General features: G+C 25.9%; 2 protein-coding genes across 2 annotated transcripts in view; one reads left to right on the plus strand and one right to left on the minus strand.

The window, feature by feature from the left end:
* Positions 1-15,241, plus strand: part of LOC112603675 — a 25,605-nt gene that overhangs the window by 2,070 nt on the left and 8,294 nt on the right. Inside the window, exon 2 of the mRNA XM_025352363.1 lies at positions 3,214-3,317. Within this exon, the coding sequence (XP_025208148.1) occupies positions 3,214-3,317 (104 nt within the window). The remainder of the gene's footprint in view (positions 1-3,213; positions 3,318-15,241) is intronic.
* On the minus strand, positions 6,720-13,084 carry LOC112603690 (1,5-anhydro-D-fructose reductase-like). Its single transcript, XM_025352383.1, has 7 exons — positions 12,907-13,084; positions 8,875-9,042; positions 8,623-8,808; positions 8,209-8,453; positions 7,941-8,103; positions 7,729-7,826; positions 6,720-6,831 (listed from the first exon to the last, which is right to left on the minus strand). The coding sequence occupies exons 1-7, from the start codon at positions 13,030-13,032 to the stop codon at positions 6,801-6,803; spliced, it is 1,017 nt and encodes a 338-aa protein (XP_025208168.1). The 5' UTR covers positions 13,033-13,084; the 3' UTR covers positions 6,720-6,800.

A 15,241-nucleotide genomic window follows, 5' to 3' on the forward strand; every position in this document is an offset into this window, starting at 1 on the left:
TTTTTTTTTGAATTGTTATTTATTGATTTTTTTGTTTAAAACAGTAGTTTTCCCTTTATTTTAGGGTGTAAGGTGTTTTTAAATTTGTTTAAAACTTGCTATAATTGCTATATTATTTAGAGTATTTTCGTTCTACCTTTTTATGTAATTAGTTATTTAATTTTTGAGTAATTTTCCACATGTGGTTTGGTAATACTGTTTATATATGAAAACAATATTTAATGCGAATTCTAGTTGAACAAATGAGTTTAAAATTTTTAGACTCTATGTTCACAACCAGAATTAAAGTATTTTTTTGTGTATTATGCGATTTTTCTAGGTCCATTTTAAAATTTCACCATGTCTTATAAAAATAGTTATATGTTTATTTGCATTATCCTGCTTTCCATTTTTTTCCATACATCATACATCGCATGTATCGAATTATTGCATCAATTTGAATATAAAAAAATCAATCTAAGTACTAAAATATAATAATTTAAAAAACATTACATTGTGAGTCGCGTATATATAGTGAATTAATATCATAACATATGTAATGAGTTAAAAAGAAAAGTAATTAAGGGTAATATTTATCAGGGGTTATTGATTATACGCCTTTAGATCAATTATAAATCATTACATTACCTTTCTTCTCCTGGCAATGACTTCTTTATTAATGCTGTAGTGAATCTTCTGAATGTGGAGTAAGGTGACCAGTGCACATTGAATAATTATAAGACTTTCTTCACTTAAATACACTTATTATCTTTATTATAATTTTTCTTTAACACATGAATTTAATACATTTAACTTTAACATAAATTTATTTTAACACTTACGTATTTTTTTATATCTGATCTGCGTAGTCTTTTACACTCGCTTATGATCATTTACACAAAAAGACGGGAAGAGCACTAAGTCTGAACCGGCGGTTATATCTATAATTGTATCTTATCTAATATTAACGACTTATTCTAATCCTAAACGATTATTAGTTATCCTAGATATTCTAAATTATTTTATTATACTATATTTAATTTTTATTATACATGATTGCTTGGACACACATCATTACACATATTTATGATTGAAAAAAAAAAACAATAATAAATTCAAAAAAATAATAACCAGGTTAACAAAAAATCGAAAATAAACTTAAGTAATAAATAATTCAAGGAATACGGAATTTTAGTAGGTTGATATTTTTAAATATGTATATCTACATAGTGCATACGAATACTGACGAATGTTTTTTTTTTAAAGTAGCTAATATTTCATTATTGAAAATAAATAAATAATTAATTTTAATATTTTCACTTAAATAGTAATATATTGTTTTAATTAAACCAAATCAGTCAAAGCTGTTTAAATAAATTAAAAACAATTCAACAATGAATAATTTATTGGGTTATTAGGAACACAATTTATTTCTACTAAAACGTAATAGTATTTTGGTATGGGCACCTATACATAATATAATCTTGTAAATTAAATCGAATTTTGATCAACATTTTAAGTGGGACTGTATCTTACATTAATTTACACTATTAATAGTATTGCAATATTTTATGTCTGTTGTGACTTACGAATATAGTCTTTCAGTCATGGTTTTTTTGTCTTAGACTAACTTAATATATTTATATAATTATACTCTAAAAATTATTTAATCAATAAGGACATTTTTAAAATATAAATACGATTTGATTCTTGAATAAATTTGATTTTTATGATAAGCTATAATACAATGTTATAAAGAGCTTCGTATTGATGACTATAATAATCATTATTTTTATTATTAATTGTATTGGTTTAAATAAAAATATATACTTGTACGTGCCTGTGAGAAATCGGTTATATTTATTTTAGGGTAATCGATTTTGCACCATTATGCTCAATCACGTCGTACAAAGAAATAACTAAAATACAATGGTAACACCTATTAAATTTAATATTGATGGCCATCGTGTCAGTTCGGTTAGATTCAAATACACTTGAAAAATAAATCGTTATTAATTGTATTTCCCCACTGCCGTTTATTGAAAATTGAATATTTTCATTAATAACTTAGCATACTTTTAATTGATATAATATTCTAAAAAAAAATTATTTTTTAATGATTAACAAAGTGTACTAATTATACATTTACTTATTATAGAATATGTCGAACAATGTAAACTAAGAAATCACAATACATTGCGGAGAAATGGCCTATAGTTCAGTACTGTTCACAACGAATAAATAAGACTTACTCGTCTACTCGCAATATTCATATGCAGTTTTAAAATGATACGTTGATAACATGTGAAGTTTATTATGGATATAGGTGTAGGATAAAGCACATCGCCCATCCGTCGTAATAAAATATTGTGCAAATACCTGAGACATGCAATTGCAGGGCGACTGACCTATGCATTAGTAAAACCAGATGATACTACCTATAGGTAACGTATACGTTGTAACAGGAAATGTATTCACACACAAACCAATGGCTCGCCATAGTAATAATACTAATAATTGCTTCCTTTAGTGATAAATATTATATTTTCATCGTTATTATTTTGATTTATCATGTTTACTGTAGGTAATGAAATTTTAAACACAGGGTTATGTGAGTACTGTCTATATGTTAGTTACATATTACTTCAATTTAAATTCTTTTATTTTTTTTTCTCTATATTGATGTTATAATACTATGTAATAGGATGTAGAAAAAATATGATCTAAAAAAAAGATTATGATTTTTAAGAATAAAATTACCTACTATATTATGCTAAATTACATATAAGTATACATACAACATTTGCACAGATAATGTCGCTTGTGTGTTGAAAACAATATTTGGCACTCATCCAATATGCTATCTACTGTAAATATTTTATCTACCCTAATTTTATGATACCTAGTTTAGTATGATATCTACCGTTTGTCCGTCTGCTGTATATTATATTATACACTTATTACCTATATACTTTATCATTTTGCAATTAAGATTAAGCTTTTATCGAAACCTCAAATTATATTATAGGTATTTATACCTTAGTAGGTTAGGTAGGTTATTAGGTATATCTTTATATTATTCCTGTTTAGTGTGTGTTTGTGAGTCGTGTCGATTATATGTGGTTTTACTGTGAATTATTTATTAATTATTATGAGTTTGTCAACTATGAGTTATTTATATCGACGCATAATTCAAAATTAAGAGATGTGTGAACATATTTAAAACATACGCAGTTTATTACTAATCGACCAAACATGTATACAAATTAAAAACCAAACAATTTGTGGTAATGAGTCAAAAAAAGTTCTGAAAAATAGTCGAAAACGTGATTTGGAAGGTAATATTTTGAAAACAATTTATAATCGATGTACAAAAAAAGGATATCAAACATTTTACTCCATACACAAAAACAATAACTTTTTTATGTATATTGTATATGGATAAAAATAGGAAGTGTAACAGTGGTTTAAATTTGTGCGATATCGTAGAACTTTTTTGGTATTGGGTATTTCAAATAAAGGCAACACAGGCCGAGGTGTTTACGAAAAGATCAAAATCAACTATAGTCGACTGGTTTAATTTATATCGAGATATAGCAGTAGCTAAATTTCAAAACCGTAAGGAAATGTGAGGTCCTGGTCTAGTTGTGCAAATAGATGAATCCTTGTTCTAAGGTTAAAGAAAATATAATCGTGGAAGATTACATCTCGGAGATCGCAAATCTGAAGAAGTCTGATGAAAATGAAGAGAGTTCAGATGAAGACAAAGTAATAAATAATCAAAATTACGGACAACGAATTCAAGGGTCCAAGGGCCATGGATTTTTGGTTTGTATTGTAAGCATGATGGCATTTTCAGAGAAACATTTTTTTAAAGTTGAAAAGCGTTATCGAAATACCTTACTACCAATTATAATAATTATATAAAAAGGTATTAGATACAGTAATTTAATGATTAACATTAAGTCCCCGTATAGATACCTTTTTTTTTTATTTTAATAGAACCACAGACAAGCTCAATGGTATAAAATATAACCTGTATGATTATGAATATAAATACATAAGATATCGATTATTTTATAACAAATTCACACACCAAAAAACCTGATGGTATTTCCTGACACAGAAAAATATAGGCAGATTTTTTGTAATAAAAAAATATATAATTTTAATACAATTATAATTTAATTTATAACTAGAATTTTTTTGTCTAGGATTTTTTTTTTTATGATTCTAGAATATTCTACTTTCAGTATTTGGTCGATACTTCGATATCTAAAATAATATGTTATAAAGACGTTGACTTTGTTAAAGTTGTTATAAAATAAATAAACAATATGGTGATTATAAAATAATGTATTATATACCTAATTTAATAAGATTTAGAAGTTATAACGCGTCCTATTTGCAATAGCTGATTGTATACTCTGGGTGCCGTGTTGGATATATTTGATAAGTAGACTCGTGATCTGAGTATTTTGAAACAAAATTAGCGGTCGAATTCAGGTGTTTATATATATATTATTTTTAATACCGACTGTTTGTCGCTGTGAACGTATCACGAATGGATTTAGTCGGATATAGTGAGATTTCAATTGATACTCGTTTTGTTATTGCTATCTGTCTTATCGAAATAATAATAATAATAAAAAAAAACTATTTCCCTCAATACCAAGGTTTATACGAAGATTTATTGTTTAAAAGTGTCGGCGGGATAGCGGTATTCTACCTCACCAATTAAAATATCTGTAAATCTTTGCGAAAACTTTGTATAGTACCTATGTATGTATTATATATAAATAATTCAAGTTTACTGTTCGGAATTGACAACGATTTCTAATTTATACAACACAGGACCCACAAAAAATAGTATAGGTAAATGTATTGTGTATGTTTATAAATGTATTGTTCAAAATTAATTAATATTTTTATGTACTCAAGTAGATCTGCAGAGTATTCAACATGATATTATAGACTTTACTTACTTCACGAATGTAACACTTGCTTTCCGAGCATTACCCTGGGATGCTTTACGTTTTGCTGTTAAGTTGTAGTACATATGCACAGTTCACACAATATATTTTCGTTAAATAATTGGATCAAATATCAAAAGAAAAAACTTGTTCAGATAAGCATCTATTATGTTTTCAAACTTAAACCATTTAATATACCAGGGTTGGCCAAACTGCAGCTCCCGTCATAGACTCATATGGCTCGCATATTATTGTAAGATACAAACATTTTTATAAAAAAAATTATTTTCAATATGAATTTATGTATTTGAAGAAGTATAATATTTTATTGAATTCCAATTTATAGAAGAAATTTGAAAAAAAAATAGTGTTTTTGATATAATATTTAAATTTGTATTTATTTTTATTTTTAATTATTAATTAATATCATATATTGTTTCTCATTTTTTACATTTTATTACAATTGATATATAATTATCTTCTTTACGATAATCATATTCATACATTAATATGAATTTTTTTTTCATTTTGGCTCTTCCATATTTATTAATATATTGGGCGGCTCGCATGTTACTTCTTGCTAGCCATCCTTGATATATATATATTTATACCATCTGATTCTACATAGCGTTGCCACTGGCAAATTAAATGCCTGTGGAATTACTCCTTCTTTAACTCTGTTAAATGTTAACTACGCAGTTTTTGGATTTTTTTGATCAAATTTAAAATATAGATCAAAAATTGTTTCAAATCATAACACGTATTTTATTTTCTGTAACCAATGGAAACAATAACGTATAATAATAAATGATCATTTTTCGTGAGTCAACTATTACTCGACATTTATATGCTGAAAAGTAAAAAGTAGCTTTTGACACTACGAATCTACTGACTAAAACTTTATAAAAGTCGGTTGAGAATTGTGGAAAGGCGTATGGGTCATTCGTTTTAGGCCTTGATTTTATATAGAAAATATATCAATTATTATTGATTTACACGGCGTTTCCCATGGCAAATTAAATAACGCCGGTGGATCTTGTCTTAAACTCTGTTAAATATAAAATACACATATTTTTATATAGTCATTTAGATGGTTTTGATTAAAATACAGTCTAAAATTATATAAATTTATAATAATAATTTTATTTTGTGTAACCAATAACAACCCTATAGAAACAAAAAAAATAATTGTTTTTCGTGAGTCAATAATAAATTAAATTATGAAATCGACATAGATACGTGGGAGAAATTTCGAAATTATGTGATATTACGTCAATATTCTATAAATGTTTTAATTTTTAATAGTTATTCATACATATTGTAGAAACATAAACTATTTAAAAACAGTTAAATTATTAAAAAAAAAATCATAATAATTTATCAAATTTTCGTATTATTAGCACTATATTATGTATACAGTTGTAAATTTTTTTTTTTACTAGAACATCTGCTTCTAATTATAATTTGTATTAATGGTTACAAAATTAATATTTTATTCATTATATAATAATAAAGAAATAATTTATTATTTTGAATTGTAATTATTAGCCTTAATAGTATAATTAATAGTAAAACAATGTTGACATAGATATAATGGTAGTCTATTGATAAAACTGAAAATTATCAAAGATATTTATCGTTTTTTGATAGTTATTACATAATATATTAAACTTAATTTTACTATTATAATTCATCGTAATTAAAAATTAACAGCCGTTTAACATATTAACATTGAACAGTAAAAAGTACAGAAATATATTATCAATTTGACAATAACTACATTGACATTTTATTATTTTTATTAAGAATCGCCAATATTTTGTATTTCAAAATATTATCTTTACAGGATCAAAATGGATATTCTGGGTGATCAGCAATACTAAAGAAAAAAAAATTAAATATTTTAAACATTCAGTAAAAATTGTATCTTATATTTATAAATTAATGATAATAATATCAATTGATAAATATGAGTCGTTAGGTAAAAACTGGAGACTGGAAAATCTATTTTGTTAGTTTCACCGTCTCATAGAATAAAAAATAAGTTTCATTTTTTATTTAGGTTCTTTAGAATACAAATTATGATTCTGCCATTCTGGTATATATCGGTACTAACGACTACCAACTTAAGTTATATACGACTTAGAAAAAAAATACACGCACTTGTATTTAAAACTTATATAAATACAGTTGTATGTATATTTATGAGATTAAAACTTAATTTATATAATAACTATAATAATAGTGTAATCTATAGTTATATATATATTGCTCTATTTAGGTATTAAAATATGCATATTAGCATATAGTAACTAAGAGTTTCCAAACTTATTGAACACCTGGTATAATATATAACATATATTGACATTTTAAATACTGAACGTTTATATTATATAAATCAAACGATCAACCCACTAAGTATCAACTAGTAAAGAATTTATTTAAGCCAAGATAAATATGCTCTATAAGAATTGAACAATTTCTTTCTAAAAATATCGGTTTGTATTTCGATTTCTATTCTTATAATTGAATTTGGGTTTGAGTAAGTGTTCGGTTTTAATTATAATAATATTTTTTTAAATCTTTTTTTTGTTTCAGTTTCTGGTTTATTATATGAATTTGACGCTTATAAAAATGTGATGACACACATTTAAAAATCTAAAATATGTTCATTTAATCTAATAAAAGATGTGTTCCGTCCGTTTAGAATTGATCTAACTTAACACATTAAAATTTAATTTAAGTTGAATTAACACAACAAAAAAATATGACTTACTTTTTAATCATCGTAATTCGTACGATACGTCCTCCTTCTCCATTGTCCTGACTGCGTAGAGCATCCATGTCTCCCGCATCCAATTTAAAATCGAAAATCTTTCGAGTAAAACGTATAAACCGTTAATGTTATGACATGGTATATAATTTCATTAACGCATTATTTCGTTTAATGTGATCAATGTTAACAATAGAAAATAAAAATATAAATACTTGAAAATTTTCAACTATTCGTTGTGGGTTTGTGCTCTTGGGTATGATAGACACACCCTTCTGATTAATAAACCTTAACAACACCTGTGCTGGAGTCTTGCCATGCTTTTTTGCTATATTGACCAATACTTCATTCTCCAACATGTTTGGTAACTGTTCATTTCTGTTTAAAAAACACCACATACACAAAAACAAACTCTTGATTAGTTACTAAGCCTTTTATTAGAAGTGAAGTTCTACACGGAAAATATTATGTCCATTTCATTACTTCCAACTAAGTCCTGCTAATTCTCTAAATGCTTTCATGCCCAGACTCGAGTACGATGTAAAGATTATACTATTATTTTTGCAAAATTCCACTACTTCCGGAGATTGTAAGTACAAATGGTTTTCGTTCTGGAGATTTTCGGGTTTAATTTTACAATTATCTAATATTCTTTGTACTTGTTTGATATTGAAGTTCGATAAACCTATCGCTTTCGTACGGCCATTGTGCACTTGATCCTCCATTTTCTGAAATAATTAACGTACCTTATTAACATCGAAGCTTAATTGTTTGGTTATTATATATTTTATTATTAGTAATATAGAAATAAAAATAAGTAATACAATTTTGAGTTGTATCTGGTTATTGATTACCATATCCATCGTTAATATAAGAAAAAATGTTTCAACAACCTACCTTCCAAATTTTTAGGTGATCCGTACTTTTATCTATCTCCATCTCACTATAATCAGATTTACCATTTTTAAACAAGCCTATTGGATGGTGTATTAGATACATGTCAATATAATCTAGTTGCAAGTTTTCTAATGATTGCTTAATATAGTGATCTACATCTTCAGCTCGATTTCCATAACACGGGAGCTACGTAGTAATACATTTATATCGTAATGTTTTAATCTTTGTTTTTAAAATAATTTGGAACTATACTTTAGTTTGGATAAATAATTCTTCTCTAGTCACTTTACCAGCTGAAATCCATTCATTTAAAACCTTTCCGATGACTGCTTCATTATTGTAACGAGCGGCTGTGTCAATGAATCTATAGCCAGTTTCCAGTGCTATATTTAAAGATTTTTCTAATTCAAGTTCAGTAGCCTAAAACAATATTAAAAGTCATAATTTAATAGAGTGAATAAGTTGTTTAAAAATAGTTTTAATAAAGTTATAAATTGTAATTTTTTTACAAGACTAAGTAATAAACAAATCAATAACCAAGTTAATTTAATAGCATTAATTTTCATATACGTAGTTTTGTAAAAATAAGGTTTTTTTTGTATTATACGCGTATAACATTTTGTAATTTTGTATGATACTGTGAGTATTAAAGTATGGTTTAATAAATTTTTGTATTATACTGTGTTATATACATTTTATACGGTATAAAAATTGAAATTCTTTATTAAAAAAATATACAAATTTGAAATTATCTTACAAAATTTAGATTTGATTAAAAAATCATTTCTTGTTTGAAAATTTATTTTTGTTAATAGAAATTGGAGAAATTAAATATAAAAATTAAAAGTAACAAGTAAAAATTAATAACTGATGACTAATAAATTATGAAGTGAATAATATAAAACTTTATTAAACATAAAGCAAAATAGTTTTGTTTCTTAATTTTATACGGAGCTATTGAATTGACTCCCTAACTCAGGTAATCATCATTTTTACGTATTTAATTGGCTCCTAAGATTTATGCATTGATTTGGCTCCCTACACATATATTTTATAAATCCATTGGTTATCAAAATTGTTTGAAAATAAATTCAACTATATGTACGTCTATACGTTAAAAATATAAAAGTTGAAAAAATACACGACTGTAATATTTTAGTGACACAGTGCCGGTTATAGTCTTGAAATTATCAATTCATTAATCCGATAACGGTCACAACTATCGACGTATTTATACAACCTATATAGGTATAGTACAGTATTTCACTGATATCATTAAATGCAGTAATTGCAGTACTCGCAGTTCGTATCCGTCGCAGTTCGTTGCAATTTTTTGTAATTCGTACCTATACATAGAATATAAAATGAATTTGGTTAAAATAATGACAAGTAAAAAGGGAGAATTAATTTTAATAGTTAATAAGTTTAAATTCAGCTACCATAAGCTTCTCCAAAATGGATTTAAACGATTCAAATGTACTAAACGAGGATGCAAAGCTTATTTAAGAATTAGTAACCAAGAAAATATTGTATGGGAATCGTCCAATCTTAACCACAACTTTTATATTTTAAGAACCACTTTTTAAAAATTATATTGGGAGCCAATTCAAGTCTTGACTAGGTACCTAACCTAATATTGGGAGCCAATTCAATGGTCACCATTTTATAGTTCTGACAATTATACTTATGTGTATAAATATAAATAAATTACAATTTTACTATAAAAATTTAACACTGTTATATAAAATTATTCTATACAGCGTACGAGTAAATACTACCATGTATAAAACGATATTATACATTTGTGTTATAGAATTCACATTACTGTATATACATTTAAGCAGGATCAAAATAAGATTAATTTAATAATGTACAACTATTTAAATGAGTAATTATTTTAAACTACTTTTTATATTTGTAATTTAATTTGAAAAAAATGCATTATAATATAAAAAAAAAACCAAGGAAGTCGTTCTGTTTTATAGTAGATTTCGACTGGATTTTACCTTGTCATTAAATCACTGTAATGGGTGTGTTAAATGTTGCACTCAATAATAAATCATTGTTTGCAGAAAACAATTCTGAACAGACTGTCAGTTTCTGTTTCTATGAATATTTTATAATTTATTTATAACAGTACTGTTCTGTTATTGCTATACCATATGCTGTAAATTTTGTATGGCTTTGTCGAACGGAAATTTTACGATTAAGGGACGCGATTAATAAATCGATTATTTAGTACTTGTTATAATTATAATTAAACAAAAAATTAAATATAATTCATGATAAATAATTTCAAAAACTCTCGTTAAGTATGAAAAACATAAATAAGTAATAACTTTATTAGAAGCATATATTGAAATGGTGAGATGTATCTTTTGAAATATAATCTATTTTTTTTTTTATATAAACACAAAAACTACAACTTAAAATAATTATATATACATATATAACTATTATGTTAATGGATAATAAATATTAGATCTTAATATATGATAAATATCTGAGTATATATATATATATATATATGTAGAGTATAATGTTATTAAAATTTTATAATTAAATATTTTTGATATTATGTCCTATTTTAATAAAATGTATAATAAGTACTGAATTAATTGATTTTATTGATCACGTCTCTGAATCATATGAATGCGAAGGGTAGAGGATATAACAGATTTATGGCCCAGGATGGTAATTGGTAATTTTTAGTAAATCTATAACCGGTTATATAGTAATAATTTGTGCTCTATATAATATAATCTATTAATTTATTTAATAATAGAAATATTCAATAATAATGTAGATAATTGTATAAAACTATAAAACCAAGTCGGGCTCTGACAGCCAAAGCGATAACTAGTGCGCCGTCGTAGTTTCGTAATGCGTCTTAAATATATATAATAACCGTACCTTATCTTTCCATTTAATTATCGCAACGAGGCATTAAAAACGTGTAATGGCCACGGTTTCACCAATTGTTATTCTAAACAAAAATACAGTTCGTAAAAAGAAAACTATGGAAAATCCTACAAAGAGAGCTCTCTCGTCGACTTCCTCAAACTCCCCGACCTACGTGGATAAAAAAAACAAAGTTTTCGTAACACCAAATCGTTTTGAAGTTCTAGAAATGGAGGAACAAGACAATGTTTTGTGCAAACAGAATCTCAGTGACGAATGCACAAAACAACGTGAGGAACCTGCAAAATGTACAAATTGCGATGGAAATCATACTGCAAACTACAAAGGATGTCAATCTCTTAAAAAAATACTAAACCGCACCAAACCTAAAGCTAAAAAAATAAATAAAGAACATCAACCTATTCCAACACTTACTATACCACCTCCATTTCGAAAAAGTGGAAATGAAGCCCCCAGTCCAAACCCAAAAAGGAAAACCGTCATACGCTGAAATCGCAGCTAACAGACCACCACCCGATCAATCTCTACACATCATCACCAAATTCCTCGACGAACTAAAATCTATACTTAACCCCTTCTTACTGTTTTAACATCTCTAATGAACAAAATAACACTCCCTATAACTCCTACTCCATAACACACACACACACCACATATTCCGTACATCAATAATACAAACACACAGTATATTTATTATATATATAACTCTAATATTAGTATTATGTAAACATATTTATACTTCTGTAATTTATATTTTAGATATATTTATCCCTTTCTTCTTATATAAAAATATTTATAATCCTCACGTTAATACACTAAAACTATATTGTAATTTGCCTAAACACCCATAGATGTAGATAACCTAAGGCTAGGAATGTCTTATGTAATAAATAAAAAAATAAAAATGGTAAAATATAAAGGATTTTTATAAAATTATAGTTTTGTTATCAGTTTATTTGATTTAAATATTTTAGAATGTTTCTTAACCTATTCTATTTTTAGTGATCAAGTTTGATTATTATTAGAATGGTGTTAGGTAAATACTTGATAATTAGACAATTAAAAGATGCAAATTAAATATTAGTTATTAATATACTTTAAAACAAAGATTAAATAGTTAGGAAATAATATAAACTGTAAATAACTATAGCAGAAATATTATAAATGTAAAAATTAGAAGTTTGAACGCACATATTTCGAATGAGATACAACGATAAAGACTTTAGAGAATAATATAATAAGATAAAATAAGATTATGAGAATCACCGGGAGAAAAAAATAAAATATTAATTCCTTAAATTGGCATAATATATTGATATTATTATTTACGTATTCGATTAATATTAGTTTCAAAGGACTTACCATAAATGTCCCATAACCTATTGCCGGCATTCTGCCACCTGATTGTAATTTAAAATATGCCATTATGTGTAAATCAAAGGTAATGCACGATATAAAAATGGTATTAATACTGATAAGCATTAACATTAAATACTTTTATTTATAGTGAATGACTTAACAGGTTGAGTGCCGCGGTATTTATGATTGTTGTATCACATATCACAGATTAAATAAAACCAGATAGTGCACTCCGGGATAAAACAATAGATTTCAAATAACAGTATCTAATTGGTTACTGCGCGTTGCAGTAGGACCAAAAGGAAGTAATGTAAATATTGTAGATACAATTTACAATATTAATAATATTGTACACAGATACAAATGCTATTTTTTATATACGAGTATATATTTATTTATTAAAAAAAACAAAATATACAAATATTTATAAGTACATAAAATATAAATAAAAAAACTACATTTAGATTATAATTAAGCGTAAAAGCAGTTTAGCTTGTCAAGCAATTTCTTGAAATTTTTCTTCTTCAAAATGTGTGTATTTACTTGCCATATTTAATGGTACTTTCAAGTTATGGTCAAAATACTTCCAAAAGTTTGAGCAATTTTTTTGGATGTATCATCAAATTAAGCATGAAAAACACACATTTGGAAAAAAATATGTTCAGTCACTCCAAACCATGTAAACCACATTGATCCATATTGATACATAGAAACAAAATATAATGATAATTAATAATTAATAATTACAAATGTTTTAATGTTGCTAATTTTCTATTTTTTTTTTATTTTTCAGATACCAACTCTTTATTTAAAAATTTAACTGATGAAAAAATTCTGAATCTTATAAATAAATTTAATAGACACTGTAGGTCCTAAAAATAAATTGTTAAAGCCAATTATTTTAGTAATTTTGAATACCTACAACCTGGTTTTTTCCTAGAGTTACACGTTGAATAAGACTTGACAATTAAAATTAAAGCAGGTGATAAATGTTTTTGACATTGCTTTAAGAAATTATCTGTGGAATCATATTCAGCTAATACATTACTTAAAATTGCAACAGTTTTTCCAAACTCTTAATTTTTTCCTTCGCTTCTTTCAATTCTCTTCTTAAAACAACTTTTCTAGGAGTAGAATGTGATAAGTGGCTTGGTGTCAGAGAAGATGAGTCTGAAGTGTTACTTAAAGATAAGCCTAAAAATAATAACAATACAAATTAATAAAATATTTATAAAAGTAAAGATTAGATTAAATTTTTAAAGCATTTTATTAAAAAAAAAAAGTATAAGTATAAGTATACTTATATCTATAAATTTAATGTCAAAATTAAAATTATAATACCATTTAAGAAGATTTAATTTTGAGTATTATCTGAGGAGGGCGCAGGCCAATTAGTACTATTTTAAAGTAAAGGGTGCAACGACATACCCTGATACCCCTCCCCAAATAATGCACTTACTAGACATACTGTACAAAACGCTACTACCTATATTTAATTTTTTTATATCCAACACATACTATGTTCTGTACTAATTTGAATTTATTCTCGCTTTAAATACAATAAAATTGTTATCCCCACGGACATCGTTAGTGTTTATTTCGTATATTCTTATATATAAATATATCAATTAGTTTTTGTCACACAATTATTTCAAAATGTATTACATAGAATAGTTCATTATAGTCAAAGTTACATAATAACGTATTACGTCTAATAGCATCCGAGTATATTACAAAATTTCATATTAAAGATAATTTAGTAATATCACAGGTTTATTTACCGAAGAACGTTTTCAATTGTATCACTAGTATTTCAGTTATGTCATCAACCGAAATCAAGACATCAAACTCTTTTCAATACGACTCAAAATTCGTAATCAGACTAGACTTGACAAACTATGTTTTCTCAGCCCCATTGAAAATATTCTACCTTTTGATACCTATAATGTAGCAGTTATAGTGTCTAAATCCTGTAGGGAAATGTTGTATACTTCAATGGTTCAAGCCAGTTCAAAACAACAGGCAGAAATCGAAGTCGATACTGATAATTTAGCTAGTCCATTGGTATAGAGGCCTGAAGTGACGTCTATAATTCACAATCGAAAACGTAAAAATTAGTTAGACGCATGATAAGTTGCGCATAGTATAAGCAGTTTCTGTTGTTCACCCTTGAGCTATAAAATTTATTGTATCTAAAATTTATAATAATTAATAATAATTTCAAATCATTGTTAAAGATAGCATATTATATACTCGTATTGTATTATTAAATTGCATATTTCATACATATTATTTAATAGTAATGTCTAAAACAATGTCAATCTTATTGATTATCATT

The sequence above is a fragment of the Melanaphis sacchari genome, unplaced genomic scaffold (assembly GCF_002803265.2).
Source record: "Melanaphis sacchari strain LSU unplaced genomic scaffold, SCAv2.0 Contig10_pilon_pilon, whole genome shotgun sequence".
In the NCBI taxonomy this organism is placed as follows: Eukaryota; Metazoa; Arthropoda; class Insecta; order Hemiptera; family Aphididae; genus Melanaphis; species Melanaphis sacchari.